Source organism: Nelumbo nucifera, chromosome 3 (genome assembly GCF_055504915.1).
Source record: "Nelumbo nucifera cultivar China Antique chromosome 3, China Antique-T2T, whole genome shotgun sequence".
NCBI lineage: Eukaryota > Viridiplantae > Streptophyta > Magnoliopsida > Proteales > Nelumbonaceae > Nelumbo > Nelumbo nucifera.
The window spans coordinates 45205538-45226665 of NC_142651.1; the positions used below are offsets into that span (position 1 = coordinate 45205538).

The following is a 21128-nucleotide window of genomic DNA, read 5'->3' on the forward strand; positions in this document are numbered from 1 at the left end:
GGCCTCCAAATGCATTTTCCTTGGTTATGCACAAACTCAAAAGGGTTATTGCTGCTATGATCTTGTCTCAGGGAGGAAGTTTGTCTCCATGGATGTCACTTTCTTTGAGGAGACACCCTATTATCCTCGGGTTTCTCCTCAGGGGGAGAGCAGTGAGAGTGGGGGTTTGGGTCATTTTCTTCAGGGGGAGAGCAGTGAGAGTGGGGCAGTTCCTTTACCTATTCCATTGGGCGATGAGAGCTGCAATGGTGAGGGTGGTCAGAGGGATCAAGAGTTGAGGGTCATCACAGGCGATGCAAGCAGGTTGATCCTGGTCATCAGTAGTCCAGGCCAGCTCCAATCTCATCTGTAGCTCCAAGTCAGTATTACAGTCCCAGGGCCCACAGAGACTTCCTCTATTGTTGCCATTTCACCTCCTACAGATGACCTTGACCTTCCGATTGCCATCCGTAAAGGGAAACGACATTGTACCACATCTACAGCCCATTGTATTTCCCAGTTTTTATCCTATGATCGCCTATCTCCTACCTACAGGTCCTACCTTAGTTCCGTTGCCAATGTCCCTATTCCAAGAACAGTGCAAGAAGCCTTATCCGTTCTGGAATGGAAAGATGCAATGCAGGTTGAGATGGATGCCCTGTTGAAGAATAACACCTGGGAGCTAGTTGATTTGCCCAAAGGAAAGAAACCAGTTGGCTGCAGATGGGTATTTACCGTGAAGCACAATGCAGATGGATCCATTGAGAGGTATAAAGCTCGGTTAGTTGCAAAAGGTTTCACCCAGACTTATGGTATAGATTACTTGGAGACCTTTGCCCCGGTAGCCAAAATGACCACCATTCGAGTCATATTATCCCTTGCAGCAAGTCACACTTGGCCTTTATACCAAATGGACGTGAAAAATGATTTTCTGAATGGAGACCTGCAGGAAGAGGTTTACATGCGTTTGCCTCCTGGATTCTATGATGCAGAAACAGGTAAGAAGGTCTGCCGGCTCAACAAGGCTTTGTATGGTTTGAAGCATTCACCTAGGGCGTGGTTTGATAGATTCAGACTAGCCCTTGTGAAGTTCGGTTACGTACAGGCCCAGTCAGATCATACTCTATTCATCAAGAGGGTAGAGTTCTCCTTGACACTACTTGCAGTATATGTTGATGATATTGTGGTGACAGGGAATGATAGCCATGAGGTTGAGTCCCTTAAACAACTCCTTCATCAAGAATTTGAGGTGAAAGACCTTGGTGTACTTCGGTATTTTTTGGGTATTGAGGTTGCTAGATCCAAACAGGGGATCTTTATCTCTCAGAGGAAATATGTCCTAGATCTGCTGGCAGAAACTGGAAAGTTAGGTGTCAAGCCTGCGGATACACCCATTGAACAAAACCACAGGATTAGTGCAGAGAGTGGGGAGCCTCTTGAAGACCAGTTTATATTCCAGCGATTGGTAGGAAAGCTCTTATATCTCTGCCTCACTCGGCCAGATATTACTTATGTTGTTAGTGTTGTCAGCCAGTACATGCATTCTCCTAGAACTACACATCTTCTTGCGGCAGAAAAGATATTAGCATATTTGAAGAGATGCCCGGGTAGGGGTATACTGTTCAAGAACAATAACCACATGAAGGTGGAGGTCTATACGGATGCCGATTGGGCTGGGAGTGTTGATGACAGAAGGTCTACCTCAGGATATTGTGCTCTTGTGGGAGTTAATCTTGTCTCTTGGAGAAGTAAGAAATAAAGTGTTGTCTCCCGATCTAGTGCTGAAGCGGAATACAGGTCCATGGCTAACGGAGTGGCTGAAATCCTATGGCTGAGATCTCTACTTGAGGAGTTGGGTATTGAGTATGAGAAGCCCCTGATGTTGTATTGTGATAATCAAGCAGCTATTAATATAGCACATAATCCGGTGCAGCATGACAGAACCAAACACATTGAAGTTGACCGACATTTTGTACGAGAGAGGGTCTCATCTCAATAAGTTTGCCTCCCTTACATCACATCCAGTATGCAACTAGCAGATATCCTCACTAAAGCCGTATCAAGAAAGAAGCTAGAGGCGGATCTATCCAAGTTGGAAATGGTAAACATTTATTCCCAACTTGAGGGGGAGTGTAGAGAACACTGACGTGGGCCCCACAGCTGTGGTCCCACTCTGTCCGTAGGGTAGAATGTGGCCTAGTCATCCTAGGGTTAGCTGATGGTCAATCTGTTATTCCAGTTGTTATTTATATTTCAGTTTTATATTGTTTTATATGTTATGTAAATACCAAGGGCAGATTTGTCCTTTCATGTAACTAGCATAACCTATAAATACTAAATAGAAGTGGCGGTAGCAGAACATTTTTAGATTATGTCCTTCCTTTCAATTCTTGTGTTCTACTGCTCTCTCTCTCTACTCTTTCTCCTCTCTCCTCTATACTTTTTTCTCCTTTTCGAACTTGAAATCTATTAGGGTTCAAGGCTGATAGCAGTCTTGAACATCTACTGAAGTGTTTGTCCACCTCAATGTGCTTGGTCTTCTCATGTAGGACAGGGTTGCTGGCGATGTTTATAGCTGCCTTGTTGTCAAAGTAAAGAGACATAGGATTACGAACAACAACTCCAAGCTCCCCTAGAAGATTTTTTAGCCAAAGGACTTCAACCACCCCATGTGCCATAGCTCTATATTTAGTTTCAGCACTTGACCTTGCTACCACACTTTGTTTCTTGCTTTTCCAGGTCACTAGGTTTCCTCCCACAAATGTGGAATACCCACTCGTGGACTTTCTATCATCCACAACACTTGCCCAATCAGCATCTGTAAAGACTTCTACCTTTAGGTGATTATGTTTACTGAATAGTAGACCTGTTCCGGGAAACTTATTTAAGTATCTAAGAACTCTCTCTGCTACCTCCATGTGTGGTTTCTTAGGAGAGTGCATGAATTGGCTTAAAACCCCAATTGAATAGGCAATGTCTGGATGGGTCATGGACAAAAAAATCAGCTTTCCCACTAACCTTTGGTACTATTTCACATCTTTCAAAGGTTCACCAACACAGTCACCTAACTTGTGGTCAACATCCATGGGAGTATCTACCAGCCTTGCACCTAATTTGCCTGTATCCTGTAATAGATCAAGGGTGTATTTCCTTTGAGAGATAAAGATACCATTTTCTGAGCGGGCAACTTCAATCCCTAGGAAATACTTCAGGGGACCTAGATCTTTCACTTCAAATTTAGATGCAAGGAATTGTTTCAATTTTTGTATCTCTGAGCTCCAACTTCCTGTAATGATGATATCATCCACATGCACAATCAATATAACTCCCTGTTCCTAGCATCTCTTCACAAAGAGTGTATGATCAGACTGACACTGTTTGAAGCCCATCTGTTGAACCGCCATGTGAAACTTACTGAACCAGGGTCCACGAGACTGTTTTGAGCCATAAAGAGACTTTCGCAGCTTGCACACCTTATTTCCACTTCCCTTGGCACAGTATCCAGGGGTTGAACCATGTATACTTCCTCCTCTAGGTCACCATTTAAAAAAGCATTCTTTATGGCCAGTTGATGCAATTCCCAGTCAAGGTTAGCAGCTAATGACAGGAGAACCCTAATTGAGTTCATCTTAGCTACTGGAGCAAAAGTCTCATCATAGTCAACCCCCGTACACTTGAGTGTACCCTTTGGCTACTAATCTTGCTTTGTACCTTTCAACTGTCCCGTCTGCCTTGTGTTTAACTGTAAACACCCACTTACACCCCACGGGGTCTTTCCCCCTTGGAAGATCCACCAATTCCCAAGTTTGAATTTTATGAAGAGCATTAATCTCCTCCTTCATGGCATCTGTCGATTCGGGGCATTTTAAGGCTTCTGCAACATTTATGGGAACATGGATGCAATCAACTGTGGATAGAAAGGCTCGGTATGAGGGGGAAATGTTATCATAGGAGACGTACTGGGTAATGGGGTGTTTGGTAGTGCATGACTTGACTCCCTTTCTTTGAGCAATAGGAATGTCAAGGTCATCCACAGTAGGAGTAGGGGTATCAGTAGGTGCAACAGGGATTGGACTTACCTCCTGGGAGACTAACAGTGTCGGTTGCTCAATGTTTGGTTGCTCCACATCTTTATCACATTGCTGATCTCTACGGCGTCTACGCTGGAAGACACGAAAGGGAGCAAGGTTTGGAATAGAAGGAAGAGAGACTTGGCGGACCTGAACCTGCTTCTCCTCTTCCACACTACTACTCTTCCCCTGAGGAGAAGTAAGGAAGAATTGTTCAAACTCAAAGAAGGACACATCCATAGATACAAAAAACTTATGACTAACGGGATCAAAGCACCGATACCCTTTTTGAGAGGAGAGATACCCCAGAAAGATACAAGGAATGGACCGAGGGTCTAACTTACCTCGAGACGAAGACAAATCATGGACAAAGGCACGACAACCAAAAACTCTCATGGGAATGGAAAATAAAGGGGACTGAGGGAACAACAACTGATGAGGGGCCATGTAGTTCAGCACTCTGGAGGGCATGCGATTGATGACATAAGTAGTTGCAAGTATAGCATCCATTCAAAACCTTTTTGGATCATTCATGTGTAACATCATCTCGCGAGCTACCTCAAGGAGGTGTCTGTTTTTTCTTTCTGCATCACCATTTTGTTGTGGTGTTCTTGCGCATGAGCTCCTATGAAGAGACCCGTGGGAGGCAAAGAACTCATTGAGCTCACCATGGATATATTCTTTTGCATTATCGGATTGGAAGATCTGTATTTCAACATGAAATTGCGTAAATACCATCCTCTGGAAGTCTTTCACAATCTTTGGAACTTCATTTCTACTACGCATACGGAATACCCATGAATAGCAAGAGTAGTCATCGATCAATGTGATAAAGTACTTGTATCCGCCCTCAGAGATTATAGTAGTAGGCCCCCATACATCAGAATACACAACATGAAAATGAACACTTAATCTTTTATTATTTGAGTGAAAAGTTGTTCTACATTGTTTGTTCAACTGACACGTTTGACAATGGAACTCTGACATTGAACATGACTTAAATAAAACCGAAAACAAAGACTTTACTATTTCAAAAGAAACATGACCTAACCGACTATGCCACAAAAAAATATGATTCTTATTTGATTGACTATGTGACTCTGAGGATGACACTGAGAGACCAGTTTTGTTGTTGAGAATGTAGAGACCATCCACTAGGCTCCCTCTACCAATCATCATCCCAGAAGTTAGATCCTGAAAAACACATGAACCAAGAAAAAATGTTACACTATAGTTCAAAGAGCTTGTGATACTACTAATTGAAAGCAAATTTATAGGAAGTTGAGGGACATGCAATACACAATTCAGGTTAAGGCCATGGGGAAGAGATATTGATCTTTGGCCTGCAATGGAGGAGAATGATCCATCTGCAAGCCTCACTTTATCCCTTCCTGACAAAAGGCTATAAGTCTGAAACAAGTTCGGCTTACTGGTCATGTGGTTAGAGGCCCCCAAGTCAATGATCCAAGGGGAACCAGTGGTAGTAGCGACATGGAATGCAGAAGCTGCATTACCTGATGTAGATGCAAATGATGTAAAAGGAGTACCAGTGACTGAAGCCCTACCATATGACTCCAAGTGGTCTCTGAAGGAATTCATTATATCTTCCTTGGGGTCAGAATTAGTAAGGTGGTCCTGGGTAGTACCGACAACCTGAGTATCTTGGGTTGCCACATGTGCTGCATTATGTGCTGTGTTCATCTTCTTTTGACCTTGCCCTTTACCCTGTTCTTGGTTCTTCACTGTCCACTTGGGTTTCCCGTGAATGTCCCAACATGTGTCACGTGTATGCCGTGAGCACCGACAGCGGGTACAAAACAACTTGTGTTTATCATTAGCCTTCTTGGTGTCACTTTTCTTCCCCATGTTGTTATTACTCATTGCAGCCAAAGTAACTTGTTGCTCCCCCTCAGTTGTAACCATCACATTCTGCCTCTTTTTCTTCCGATTGAACAAGGGCATATACCTCGTGAATCGACGACAACTCTTTGCTTCCTAAGATCTGAACTCTCAAGGGTTCATAGGCAGGGTTCAGTCCCAACAAGAAGGGAAAACACACGCTGCTGAGAAATCAGCTTCCTGTAGGCCTTAGCATCGTCATCATGTTTCCACTCTATAGCCTGATAATGACCCAACTCTTTCCATACGGAAGTAAGGGCTGAATAATAGGAAGACAAACTACGATTTCCCTGTTTACAGGTTGAGGATTCAGCTTGCAACTGGTAAACCTTGGCATATTGCCTTTGCCTAGAATAGGTTGTTTTGGCCTATTCCCAAATCTCACTAGCGGTGTCTGCCCACATAAAGTTCTTCTTCACATCAGGTTCCATGTCTGCAAGAAGCCAAGACATCACCATACTGTTTTCTTGGTCCCACCTATCATGTTCAGCTGTCTCACTCTTGGGTTCTTTCACCCTTCCATTTATGTAACCAGCTTTTCTCCTTGCCATTACATAAAGTTTTACACTTTTAGCCCACTCTTGGTAGTTTAGACCATTTAAAGGGGTAATGGGCATGGGAAACATCATGTTTTCATTTCCCATACCAGTTGTGCTGCGGGTTGGTGTAACCCCCGATGAAGTTGAATCATAGTTTGCCATAGAGTACTGCTGAATCAGACCAAATCCCACACAACTACACAACAGCCACAATCAGAATACCAACCCTCAAGGAATTTACTTCTGGAATGTGGGAAAAAAAAAAAAACTGCTGAAATCAACTCAGTGATGGTTCAGTCATTAAAACAGCCCAGTAATCAGTCCAACTCCAGCCGTTAGAATGGTATACTAGCAGTCCGACTACAGCCCATGCAATCTAACAATCCAGCATCCAAACGAAGGTATAAAACCAAGAAATAAGGCCTTCACACCATTGGCCATAAAAAAAAAAACAAGAACACATACCCTGTCCAGCACCTGTACGAAGGTGCCAACCAGAAACTAACTTCACAGCATCGAACAGATAAGAAAGGGAGTCTTTTTCTGCATCGCCCTTCTTCTACTAGGGTCTCATTGATATTATGACCAAGGAATAACCCAAAGGAAGAGCCGCAAGTAGTCTGCTAGTGTTGCTCTGTCTTCCACGTCCAAGAAATCAAAGAAGAAAAGAGGACGAAGCAGGTTCAAATGGGAGAAACCGATTTTTTTATAGCCCAGAACCTTGCTCTGATACCATGTAATCATTCATGGAGAGAGAGGGAGACGAGAGAGAGAAAGAGAAGAGGAAGATATGATTGAGAGACAAAAAAACCAACTACTTCTCTCTGCCGCTAGTTTAGTTATTTATATTAACTTAATATAAAAGGAATGGGAGATTACAAGTATGCGCCTGGTGGCACTCCCTAGAAACAAACTAATAAGAAAGAAAGAAACTAACTGACTGACAGCATCTTAAGCTGACAACCCACTAACAGCAACTATAAAATAACAATTAAATAATCCTCACAACACCTCTAAACAAGAAATCTTTTCGGAACCATGAAATATGATACAGAATTACAGCCACCCAACAAAGGAAAGATTTCCTATCCTGGTTTGAACTTGAAAAATGCAGGGAGTGCAAAAGAAGATTAAGCACAAAAGCATGACCTCCAGAGATGAGACTCCCCATAGGAGAGGGAAACCAAATAGCACAAGTGTAAGGAGAATAGAAGAAAAGATGCATTTCAGATTCAATAGCTGAATGACAAAAAGTACAAGTGAATTGGCAAGCAAAACCCCTGGCTTCCAGAATCTCAGAAGAGAGGACAAAGCACCGTAAAACTCTCCAGAAGAAAAGCCTATAACATGGCAGAAGAGGCAGATTCCACACTTTTCTGATGAGGGTTACCATATGTTGGGCTAAGTTAGAACCCCTACCTGACCAAAAAATATTGAATTGCTGAATTTATGGAAAATTTCCCAGATTTACTAAGACTCCAGTAAAATATATTCCTACCTGGGGCTCTAAAAATATGGGTGTTGCAAATCATCTCTAATCAATCCCCACTAAAGCACTGCCGAAGGATAGAGACATTCCAACCCCATTCCCATCAATGATGTCAGCCAAAGTTAGGTTAGCCTGGCTGAGAGGAGCTGGCCCCATAGGAGCCAAGAAGCTAGAAGGAAAACTGATCCAACGAACCCCCCAGATACCGACTTAAGAAGAATTTCTAACCCTTAACCCAAGCAAGGGAGAATTTTCCATTAAAGCTTTTGGAAGATTTTTCTAGAAAAAGGACGATTTCTTTCTAAACCGAGTAAGAAAAAGATCATTATTTTTAGATATATACATTTTAATAATTGAACCCATACAGAATCACTATGCTCTAGGAAAGACTAAGCAATTTTCAACTGAAAAGCTTTATTAATTTATTTAGCTTTCCTAAGACCAAGGCCCCCTACTGACTTAGGAGAACAAATTGTATCCCAATTAGCCCAGTGCGTTCCTTTGGAATCCCAATTAAAGTTCCACTAAAAGTCCCTTTATATTTTATAAATTTTTTCATTAACTTTTTTTTGGGAGTTCAAACATAGACATGACATGATTAGACACAGCTTGGAGAACCGGCTTAGCAAGAACTAGCTTCCCTGCTTGAGATAATGTAGAAGTTTTCCAAGAATTCAATTTTGAAGCCAGATTATCAATCGGAAAACCTGCATGCTGTGCCTTGTTCTTTTTCCAAAATGTGGGACTCCTAAATAACGGGATTGACAGTCTAGGTTCCCCATTCTCAGCTGTCTCCTAAGCAACCTCTCCCCCTTATGACCAACTCCCTTGCTACAAAACCATACTTTCCACAATTTATGAGCTGGTCAGACATGAGTTGAAATTTATTAAGGATTTCCAACAAGTTAGCAACCATATCCCTTGATGCCTGAATGAACAAAAATACATCATCAGCAAAAAATAAGTGGGAAATTGACGGGGTATTCCTCATGTTGAGCAGGCAATAAGTCAATAAGTCAATATGCAATTATTCTTGGTAAATTATAGACGAGGCCCAGGTTGTTTTCCAGGGAAAATGGCGTCTATTCAGTCTATCTGTATCCATGCCTAGGGGACCTTGTGGGCACTTAGTTGTATTGGTGTGGATTTCCTTGATTTCAAGTGGAAGGTGTACTAAATGCATGTTACCTGAAGGGCTGAAACAGTTTTTATTAGAGTACAAGTTTTTATATATTTGGTTTTCATACAGTCTTAAGTTCCATCTTGCTGTAGTCCTATTTTATTGTACGTTTTGAAACTAAGAAAAGAGATCTTATGGTTCATTTTCAGATTTTGGGCACACCTATCAATGGCATATTTGTTCACAATATGGACCTGCTACATGCTTTACAAGGAGTATGATAGAGTAGCATTTATGCGGTTACATTATTTGGCATCACGACAACGGCGTGTAGATCAATTCACTGTGAGGATCACTTGAATTTAATTTTTTGCAACTATCGTGGAATGTGGAATAGTTGCACATTGAATGATCATTAAGTAGGATTTCTCACGAGAAAAAGGCTGTGTGCCCTGTCTTAACTTCATTTGTTATCAATTGGGTTATAATTTATAATTGTCATGAAATTGAAAAAGTAATGAAATTATTGCACATTAAATGCTCATCAAATAGTATTCTTACAATAACCCTTCTATTCCTTACCCCCAAGGATCAAAATTTCGTCACGTATCGGCCGATACATATCGTACCGGAGCCTTCCCAATATGCCCCTACAGGGAGTGTTTCGGGTTGACAAGTGGTTCAGAGGGTAGACCGGCCTTAAACCGGACCCTCTGAATCAGTTTAAAAAAAAAAAAAAAAAACATATAAAAAACAGTACCGATACAGGTCGATACGCCCTACCGGTGTATCACCTTATATTGATATTTTGAACCTTGCTTACCCTACAGACATTGTGGAACCTATGAAAAGACACACTACAGGACAAAGTTTGATGTGTCTTTTATGGGTCCCTCCTTGTCTAAAAGGTGATAAAAACCAAGAGTTGGATATACTCATTCATTCTTTACTAGCATTTGTCTGTTAAACTTTTCTTCTTTTATCAGTTGAAGAAAAAGGCAATAACCTCATTCATCTCTGATTATGTAGAATCAAATTTAATGGCTAATCTCATGCATGATATCAATCTCGGAATACAAATTTAAAAGGTGAATGCATTATGATGTTCTTTGGATACATTCATACAAGTTTAGAGAAAACTGTTATCATGGCTGTTACAACCATTACATAGATGTTTCTTTTTGTATCCATTGTCATTTTATTTTGATTACTTACCATAAAACACAATTTATTAATGATGGAAAGTTTTCCTAGAAAAAGTGCTGAACAAAGTCGAGCTCCCATGTCCAGACGAAACCAGGGTTTTCTTGTGTACCCAACAGTAGTGAGAGATTATCCTTTAGTTCTCTAAGATGAATTCAACAGATTTCTTCATTGCATCTTGGCTCAGAATTCAGATACCATGTCACCCTATCTAGGGTGTCTGGTATGCAACGAAGAAGAAGATGAATAAATTAGGGGGTGTACTTGAATGAATTTCCCCACTCCCAAAGAGCAATGTTTTATGGAGATGGGCATAGGATATGTACATATACACAAATATCCTTATTAGGAGGGCAAGTTAAAGAAACAAGAAAGACAAGCAAGAAATAAGAAATACATGATATCCTATATTATATATACAGTATTACAGTAGGGCAACTAGGACCGTCAACACTATGGACCTTCATGAGTACCATCTAATTAGTTGAGACATATCTTGCCATAGGTAAGAGCCAAAAGTGAAGTCATGGATGTAGTCAAGCTGATTAGATCCTTGTAATAGCTAGTTGTCTCCATGTTAGAATCTTCAAGTTATCTTGTTCTAGAGAAGCTTTGAAGTGTTTTTTTTTTATTGGTAGAGTAGCTTTGGAGTACTGCTGCCAAGATTACATTATAGACCCATTTAGGAGGGCTGAGCTGAAGATTCAGCTAGGCTGGTTCAGCTGCTTTGAAGAACTCCAGATAAGCTAATGTTGAAGCAGACAGCCTTTCAAATGACTGACTGACAGCAAATTTGGTCTCTCTGGATTTTTCACCAAATGTCGCTTATAGGCTGTCCGAATGGGCTCCACCTCAAAAAGCCAGAAGCTGCTGTGTTTCAGCCCTCCTAAATGGGCGCTATTTCTTTTCAGGTAAGCTAGCTGGTGGTAAGGAACCTTTTTTTGGTTGAGTGGTAAAATCTTGGGCTGGAAAGTGTGAGAATGTGGATTTGAGTCTGAGAGTGGCCACTATGCCAAAGTTTAGGACTGTATCTGGTCTACCCCTCCTAAGACCCCAGAAAGCTAGGACCAACATTGGGTAATGGCCTTTAAGCTAGCTGGTGGTAGCTGGAGGATGAGTGTTGGAGTGTTTAGTTTGCATGAGGAGTGGAGTTGCTTCAAGCAGAAAAATTATGACTTAGGAATTTTAATGTATATAAGGAATCTCTTATAAGTGAGAGAGAGAGAGAGAGAGAGAGAGAGAAAATTTGGCATGCGGTTTGTTGAACCTAATATTTTCTGTTCTCTACTTGTTCTCCCTTCTTTTTTTCCCTTATTTATTTGTTATTCATGACAAGAAATAGAATGGTGAGAATCATTGTTAAACGTGAGTGACAATAACATAATGTTCCTCCATGCATATGCTAATTTGTGAAGGATGAACATCATTATATTGTAATGGTCTAATGGAGGATGACAGATGTGATTGTGTACTCCTACAGAAGCATCTGGAAAGGGAGAATGTGAGAAGGCCTGAGGATAGGGAGGCTGAATCAGCTAAGGGCAATAATTGAACAAAGCCCCCTGAAACTGCAGGCAGGATTGCCCAGAGAAGGATCTTACCCTCAAAAATCAATCACTAAAAAAGAGATGATGGATTGCATTTTGCAATCCCTCCTTAGTCCTGCAAACCTTTTTTTGAGCCTTACTTTTCCTCTTTCTTTTGTTGCCTTTGGTGAGTTCTAAAATTGTAGAACACTATAACAATACATGAGTAAATGTGCATTCTTAATATGGGTCTTTTTTATAATATCATGCATTCTGAATAAGAGTTTAACTTTATTATTACTTTGTACTTGTAGCAATGATCATGTAATGAAATTTATACTACATAGTTGTTGGGGGCATTTCCCTTTTTATTGGAAGTTCATAAGCAATGCTGCTTTCCATCTGGATATATGCAGGTAGTGGTTAGAAATGTACCTCATGTTTCTGGTCACTCAATATCACAAAGTGTGGACCATTTTTTCCAAACTAACCATCCAAATCATTATCTTGGTCACCAGGTATTACAATTCTTGTTGTTTAGACTTATGTATGCATGTATATATGCATTTATCTTGTTGCATTGTATAATTTATTCAAGGGGGTACTTATTCTTAATTCAGGCTGTGTATAATGCAAATAAATTTGCCAAACTTGTGAAACAAAGAGAAAGGCTTCAAAATTGGCTGGATTATAACCAACTTAAGTATGAAAGAAATCCAGAAAAGAGGCCGACTAGAAAGGTATAGACTTAAAATAGTTTTGAAGCCCTTTTTTACTTGGATATTTATGTCCATAAAACCTAGTTGGTTTTAGAGTGTGTGCTGAACTTTGATAAAATGGCTTATATACCTTCTTACATTTCAGACAGGATTTCTAGGCCTTTGGGGTGAAAGAGTGGATTCAATTGAATTTTATAAGCAAAAGATGAAGGATCTTGACAAAAGGGTAAGTTGTCACTTGATTCCTTGATTTTACATGACTTATGATAGCTCTTATATTTATTAGATGCCTTTGTAATAGGATCAATGTGTATAACTGTGATAACTTGATTGAAAGATCAAATGATCTTCTGGAATCCTTTTTATCAATGTTCTTTGCTTCAGATGGCATTGGAACGCCAGACGATTCTCAAGGATCCAAAATCTATAATGCCAGTAGCTTTTGTTTCATTCAATTCGCGATGGGGGGCTGCTGTATGTGCACAGACACAACAGAGCAAGAATCCTACACTATGGCTTACTAATTGGGCTCCAGAACCACGTGATGTGTATTGGAGGAATCTTGCTATACCATTTATGTCTCTGAGCATCCGGAAGCTTGTAATATCAATATCACTGTTTGCATTGGTGTTCTTTTACATGATACCCATTGCTTTTGTCCAATCACTTGCAAATCTTGAGGGTCTTGAAAGGGTTGCTCCTTGGATCAGACCAGTCATAGAATTGTAAGTAATATCATTCTTTTCTTGCCGCTATAGTATATCCTGCTACTTTAAAAACCTAATATTTTAAAGTTTAAGAGTTTTTAGGAAATTGAGTTTAAACTTCAATCTGGCAATATATATCTGGAGCTTGAAGTTTACTTTACTGGATGTTAAACTTGCAAATTTAATGCCTATGTATCTGTTTACCTACAAGTTAAACTTCAATCTGGTAACATTTGTCTATGTATCTGTTTACCTACATACCTACCTTCGTAAATATTCTTATTTGTTTCCCAGTCCTTAGAGGGCCTCATTTGTGGGGCTGTCCTTTTCCTGGAAACCAGTGGCACTTGTTTTTTCTCTCCTTACGTATTCATAATTTCTTTATTTGGATTAAAAAAACAAGGAAGTAGGTATATAAACCAAAGGGCTTGGATGAGGAGATTTTAGAGTTTTAAATGTCATGTTGGAACTATCTTTGGTTTTTGGTGGGGAAAAGAGTGCTCTAGGTTTCTCACATATATGGGTTGGTTAACCATGGTTCGCTTTTGAAGCAATTTCTACACATGGTCTGAAGTTAAGTGCTTGTGCATTTCTAGTGAGGGTCAACTAAAAGTCTGCAATGGTTTGGTGTTGAGATAAAATTTTATAGGTAATGAATGGTTATATTAAATATGCGCCTGATACGATATATCCTAGCATCCTAAATGATAAAGAAAAGAACAAAAGAAATTTCACATTATGCTTCTTTTTTCTGCCCTGCATTAGTGCTTCACAGTATCAGCCCATTGTCTCCTTGTATCTTTTTCTGTGTTGTCCTTAAGCTCTTTCAGAACTGGTAAACCCATAATGTATAGGCACACATCTTTGTATTTTCTTTTTATGGATTTTGAGTTGGCCTAAAATATCCTCCTATTTCTTTCTTGCCATATCCTCCAAACGACCACATTGTGCTGACATAAACTTCATTGCTTGATAACTATTAGGCAGGCATAATGGTGTAGGACTGCTTGCTCTGGTACCAATTGATGTGGGGCATGAATGACCAAAAGAGGAACTTAGGAGGGTTAGGGTGGGCTTAGGAGTGATTTAGGACAATAAACAAAAATTGGCTATGGTAGAAAAATCCATGGACTTGAATGCAAAAATTGTAATTTATCCCAGAATGGTGAAAATTTTCAAAATAGTAATTATAGGTCTGAGATAGGAACTATTTAGTGAAATTTTATAGATGGGGTTAGAATGGATAGTTGTAGGGGGTGATCAAGTTTGGTCTGATTTTAGGTACATTATGCATGAAACGATGATTTTTTTTTTGGATTGGGAGAAAAACTCAAAAACTAAGAAATCAAGGATTCCAAGTGAAATTTAGGAATGATTTTTGGATGGATGAAATGATGTAAGGATGTATGGGGGGTGTCCAAATATGGGATGGATTGGAGATGGTTTGTCACAGAATGATGAAAATAAAATGGGAAAATATTGGGTTTTGACGAAAATTAAATGACAAATCACCTAGATAAGTTCTATCTTTGAGAACTTTGAATGAATGTAATTTGATGAATAACTTATGGCTATTGATGGCTGTAATGGTTTCTTGAAGGATTAAAGAGAAAATAAAGAGAGAATGAAGAGAGAGAAAATCCAGAATCACTCAACAAAGTTCCTAGAATTTGCTCTAGGGCATGGGAGTCACTCACCACACGTAGTATATTATCTGTAATATCTCAAATAAACTCCATTTGTTTATCACATCCATGTTTTTTGCACTTTAACATATATACATAGTATATAAGTGACAAGGAAAAACAGAAATTACAGAATTGTACTATCATAAGAAAATAACTCCTAAGCTACTTAACCAATGGGCTTGAAATTATAACAACAAAATGACTATACAAATCAAACTGCTAGGCTAAACCCCACTTACAACATATAAAATGACGAAAATACTCCTACTGTGTAAAAAATACATGAAGGTTTCAAAGCATTTCAGTTTTGGCTTCTTTTCTCTTGTATCACACAACTCTGCAAGTAGAGAGAGAGAGAGAGAGAGATTATGAATACTGGTTCTCTAAAAATGTCAAGAAAGCTGGCCCATGGTCTGGGAATCCAATGAAAGGAGATGCAAAAACAGCTTAAACAAGTAGACTATCCTACAAGTAGAAGATAAAAATTCCGAATACAATAACTACTCATAATCTAACCCTAGCATAATTATACACCATGTAATTAGCAAACCTTGGGAAATGAAGGCTCCTTTCTCAATGATAAAATCTGTCTCCCAATGCCACTAAAACCAATCAAATGATCACTAGGGTCCTCTGACTCTTAATTTAATTAGTAATTATATCAAGAATTTTATTAATCAAAAGTGGTGATAGAGAATGATTACACCAATTAACTTGGAAGATATAGCCTGATCACTCAATGCTGTCAGGCTAGGATGAAGGACATAACCTATGTCAATTAATCTCTTCTTTTCAACAGCTTCTTTCTCTGGGAATTTAGTCAAGGCAGGACTAAATCTAGCTGCTTGGTCTAGAAGAGCCTATTGCTTTATGAGCCCTTGGATACTCAGGGCTTGACCATGGTGCATAAAAAGGTGGAGTAGAGGCTACATGCTTAGTTGAAATATGCCTTGGCTAGGTCCATCCATAGGCCCTCAGGCAAGTACCATGCAAATTTCAAATACATGAAATTGTGTTGACTTATTATTCGTATTTACCTTTGAGTTACATGGTCTTCTGAAGAAAACCTTATTTTTGAATCGTCCTAGTTGATTTGTTTAAACCCTATTCCTTCTTCTGGCTTGAACACGTCTTCATATGAGCATTACAAACATTTTACTGAATCTCTTGATAGAATATCTACAAGACAGTATTTTCTTCTGTTTTTTTTACAAATGTTGACTATGGATACTTGTATTATTATGCAGGAAGATCATCAAATCATTCCTCCAGGGTTTCCTTCCTGGTCTAGCTCTTAAGATTTTCATGTACATTCTTCCTACTATTCTAAAGATAATGTCAAAAGTCGAAGGTCATTTATCAATATCAACAATTGAAAGAAGTACGGCGGCTAAATATTACTATTTTATGTTGGTAAATGTCTTCTTGGGAAGCATAGTTACTGGAACTGCTTTTGAGCAACTTGATTCTTTCCTTCATCAATCACCTACCCAGTAATATTTCTTATCCCTCTGATGGACTTTCTCTAGTGAATTAAGAAGTTCCATGTTCTTGTTTGCTGTTTTGCTATTCTACTTTCATTCTACAATATAAAGTACCTGTAGAATATTGATGTTGGGAAGAAAACATTGTGCATTTTAGCAAATATAATATAATATCTTGGTTAAGGAACCAATCTTCTTGGGTCAACTGAGTAGCATTATAACCTTGAAAAACTGAAATATGAAAGTTTCTCATCTAGAAATGGTTATTTTTATGGTCTAATTTTGATTTTGTATTTAAACTATCCTCTAATTCATTAACTCATAACACACTTTTTTAATTTTAGTTGAAAGACAGCCCACTTGATGTATGGAACTGTTTGAGATTAGATGCAAACCTGAAAATGAACAAACAAGAGAGGAAGAAAGAGAGAGCTGGCGGCAATGAGTGTTAGAGAGTAAGAGGTTCGAACATAACCTCTCTCTAACACTCTAAACATCTTATTAAGAAGTTAATCTTTGACAAATTACAGAGAGGCCCTTGAGTGGGCAGGAAAATACAAAAACAGAACATTACAGAGTATGGGCCCAGAATAAGGCCCATAACAGAGAGAAACATAACATAACATGAAATGACAGTCTATGGGCCATTCGGCCCATCTTCTCTACACTCCCCCTCAAGCTGAGCATAGATGTTAATCATGCCCAGCTTGCTAGTGTCATGTTGAAGCCTTGCCTTGGAAATGCCCTTGGTGAGAAAATCTGCCAATTGTCCTTCAGAAGTAATGAATGGAAGACACACTTCACCGGAGGAGACTCTTTCATGAATAAAGTGTCTATCAACCTCAATATGTTTGGTTCTATCATGTTGTACCGGGTTGTGAGCAATGTTGATGGCAGCCTGATTATCACAGTACAACATCATGGGTTTGTCATGATCTACCCCAAGTTCTTCCATTAAGGACCTTAGCCACAACAATTCCGAGACTCCATGTGCCATGGCTCTATATTCTGCTTCTGCAGAGGATCGAGCCACAACTGTTTGTTTCTTGCTCCTCCAAGAGACAACATTACCAGCCACCAGACTGCAATACCCTGAAGTAGATCTTCTATCATCAATATTTCCAGCCCAATCAGCATCAGTATAGGCTTCAAGTTTCAGATGACCATGTTTGGCAAATAGAATTCCTTTTCCTGGAGAGCCTTTCAGATAGCACAAAATCCGTTCTGCTGCTGCCATATGGGTATCTCTAGGAGCATGCATGAACTGGTTAATGCAACTGACAGCATACGCAATATCTGGCCTAGTCATGCACAGGTACAAAAGTTTCCCAAGAAGTCTCTGAAAGACCCCTTTGTCTTCCAACAAAGTTCCATCCGAAGCTGAAAGTTTGTGACTCATATCAATAGGAGTTGCAGCTGGTCTTGCACCCAATTTTCCAGTTTCAGACAACAAATCAAGGACATATTTCCTCTGGGAAATAAGAATCCCATCCCTGGATCTGGCAACTTCTATGCCAAGGAAATATCTCAACTCCCCCAGATCCTTAATCTCAAATTCTGTATGGAGGAAAGACTTAAGGCCCAGAATGCCTGAGGCATCATCACCAGTCACTATAATGTCATCAACATACACAATGAGATACACTGCTAGAGACCCACTTTTCTTCACAAAAAGAGTATGATCTGACTGTGTCTGAACATAGCCGAATTTAACAAGTGCAGCTCTAAATCTCTCAAACCAGGCTCTAGGAGATTGTTTGAGGCCATAAAGAGATTTCTTCAGTTTACATACCTTTCCTTGCATATCTTTCCCATACATTCCTGGAGGAAGACACATGTAGACCTCCTCATGTAAGTCACCATTCAGAAATGCATTCTTTACATCTAACTGATAGAGAGGCCAATCAAAGTGAGCTGCCAGAGATAAAAGAACCCTCACAGATGTCATCTTAGCAACAGGGGCAAAAGTCTCCAGATAGTCAATCCCATATGTCTGTGTGTAGCCCTTTGCAACAAGTCTGGCCTTGTACCTCTCAATAGTCCCATCTGCCCTGTATTTAGTGGTAAAAACCCACTTGCATCCAACTGGATCCTTCCCTTCAGGCAAATCCACCACCTCCCAAGTACCATTTTCATGTAGAGCATCCATTTCAGCCTGCATGGCATCTCTCCATTCTGGAATCCCAAGAGCTTCTGATACAGACCTAGGAATGGGGTTAGAAGCAACTGAAGAGAGGTAGGCACAATATGAAGGGGAAAGTAGGTCATAAGAAAGGTGTTTGGAAATGCAGTGTGCAGTACACTTCCGCTTTCCTTTCCTAACAGCAATGGGGACATCAAGATCTGGGAAGGAGGATTCCAAGGGAGCTGAAGCAATACCTGTTATCTCATCCGTGATTGGGAGGGTATGAGCCTCATCTGTTGTAAGGGAAACCACTTGCTCATTCCTGGATCTCTGCCTTTGATACACTTTGGGATTATGGGTAGGACGAGGAGGTAAAGAAATAGGAGCACTAGGACAAGAGGAATGAAGTGGCTGATCTTCCTTTGATTCATTTTGTGAGGATACAGATTTGTCAAGAGACTGAACTGGGACAGGAAGGGGAAGAGCAAAAACTTGTGACAGACTCTCCCCCTGTTGACAATGTCCTTCCTGAGAGGAACCATAAAAAGGAGAAAGTTCATCAAAGGTAACATCCATAGAGACATGTCTGGTGCCAGTCTTTGGATCAAAACAACAATAACCCTTTTGTGTGGGGGAGTAACCAAGGAAGATGCATTTGTGGGCTTTTGGTTCAAACTTGTGTCTCTGCACACTTGGAATGTGAACATAATAGGTACAACCAAACACACGAAGAGGAATTGGGAAGAGATCCTTATCTGGATGAAGAAGACTGAAGGGGGATTTAAACCCTAAAACCCTGGATGGCATACGGTTTATGAGATAGGTAGCAGTAAGTACAACATCACCCCAAAATCTTGTGGGAACATGTGAGGCAAATAAAAGGCTCCTTGCAACTTCAACAATATGTCTATTTTTCCTCTCAGCAACTCCATTTTGTTCAGGGGTTCTAACACAGGAGCTTTGGTGAATAACCCCCATGTCAGAGAGATACAAGGATAAGCTCTTCTCAAAATACTCTTTTGCATTGTCAGATCTGAAAACCTTAATTCTGGTACTAAATTGAGTTAAAACAAGCTCATGAAATTGCCTCACAAGTCTCGGGACTTCGTCTCGGGATTTCATTCAGTATATCCAAGTGAATCTAGAAAAGTCATCAATAAACAGGATAAAGTATTTGTAGCCCCCCATAGAGGATAAGTGGTAAGGCCCCCACACATCAGAGTGTACAATATGAAAAAGAAAAGAGGATCTTTTATTGCTCACAGGGTAATTTTTTCTACAATGTTTTGACAACTGACATGACTCACAATTGAGACTGGACACACTGACTCCCTTAAACAGTTTGGGAAGCAAATGACTTAAAGCAGAAAAAGGTAAATGACCCAACCGACAATGACTCAACATAATTTGACTGACAGACTCTGAAGAAGTAGAACCAAAAGCAACATTCTTGGGATGATCAAAGCATTGGCCAGGGGTGTCGAGCAAGTATATTCCATTTGCTTCATGGCCACTCCCAATCACCTTCCGAGACTTCAGGTCCTGAAACACACAGTGAGAAGGGAAAAATGTTACACAACAATTCAATGACTTGGTCAAGCTACTTACAAATAACAAGTTGGTATTTAACTTAGGTACATGAAGAGTGGAAGATAAGAGTAAAGAGTCTGTAGGCTTGACAGTTCCCTTGCCAGAAATAGGGGCAAGAGAATCATCAGCTAAGGTGATTTTGTCACGACCAGGAAGCAAATAATATGACACAAACAAAGTGGAAAGGTTGGTCATGTGATCAGAAGCACCTGAGTCAATGATCCAAGGGGTCTTGGGATTACCTGAGGTAGATGCATGGTTAGCAGAAGCCCTTATACCTGAGTGAGCAAATGCAGTGGTGGCTGGACTTCCAGAAGGGTTGGATGATGAAGTTACACCTTCAAGCTGGCTGATCATCCTTCCAAACTTCTCATATTCAGCTTTCATGGCTGCCAATTGTGCACTTGCAGACTCAAACTCTGTATCTGTACTTGTGGCTGTATGTGCACTTCCTGTCTTTCTACTGTCATTCTTCTTCTGGAATCGGATAGGGACAAGACTGGGATGCAATTTCCAGCACTTGTCCTTAGTGTGTTTCGGCTTCTTGCAATATTCACACACCACCTCCTTCTTTCCTGTGCCACTGGGAGCTCCTGTAACCCCTTTGGGTTTGATTCCCATATTTGCAAAATGATCATTGATACTGACCCCTTGAACCTGCACTTGCCTCCTACTTTCTTCACTGTTGACCAAAGTATATGATTGAGACAATGAAACATCTTCCTTGGACAAGATGTTTTGCTTTGTAATGTCATATTCAGAATTCAGCCCTGTCAAGAACTCAAAGACCCTATTCCTTTCAACCAATTTCCTATATGTTTCAGCATCCTTAGGGTTATCCCATGTCACAGCCTCTATCAAATCAATCTCTTGCCATATAGATTTTAGGGTTGAGAAGTATGCTGCAAGTGACTTCTCTCCCTGTCTTAGATTCTTCACATCACTTCTCAGTTTGTAAGCTCTGGCAACATTCAACTTCTGGGAGTAAGT

General features: G+C 40.0%; 1 protein-coding gene across 2 annotated transcripts in view; it reads left to right on the forward strand.

The window, feature by feature from the left end:
• The window catches only part of LOC104611423 (hyperosmolality-gated Ca2+ permeable channel 1.8-like), a 59868-nt gene that overhangs the window by 30490 nt on the left and 8250 nt on the right, over window positions 1-21128 (forward strand). The window contains exons 3-8 of one of the 2 annotated variants that reach the window (XM_010278447.2): window positions 9306-9441; window positions 12242-12343; window positions 12446-12565; window positions 12690-12770; window positions 12929-13269; window positions 16187-16432. In XM_010278447.2, the coding sequence (XP_010276749.1) occupies window positions 9306-9441; window positions 12242-12343; window positions 12446-12565; window positions 12690-12770; window positions 12929-13269; window positions 16187-16432 (1026 nt within the window). The remainder of the gene's footprint in view (window positions 1-9305; window positions 9442-12241; window positions 12344-12445; window positions 12566-12689; window positions 12771-12928; window positions 13270-16186; window positions 16433-21128) is intronic. The other variant, XM_088900870.1, reaches the window with a different exon arrangement.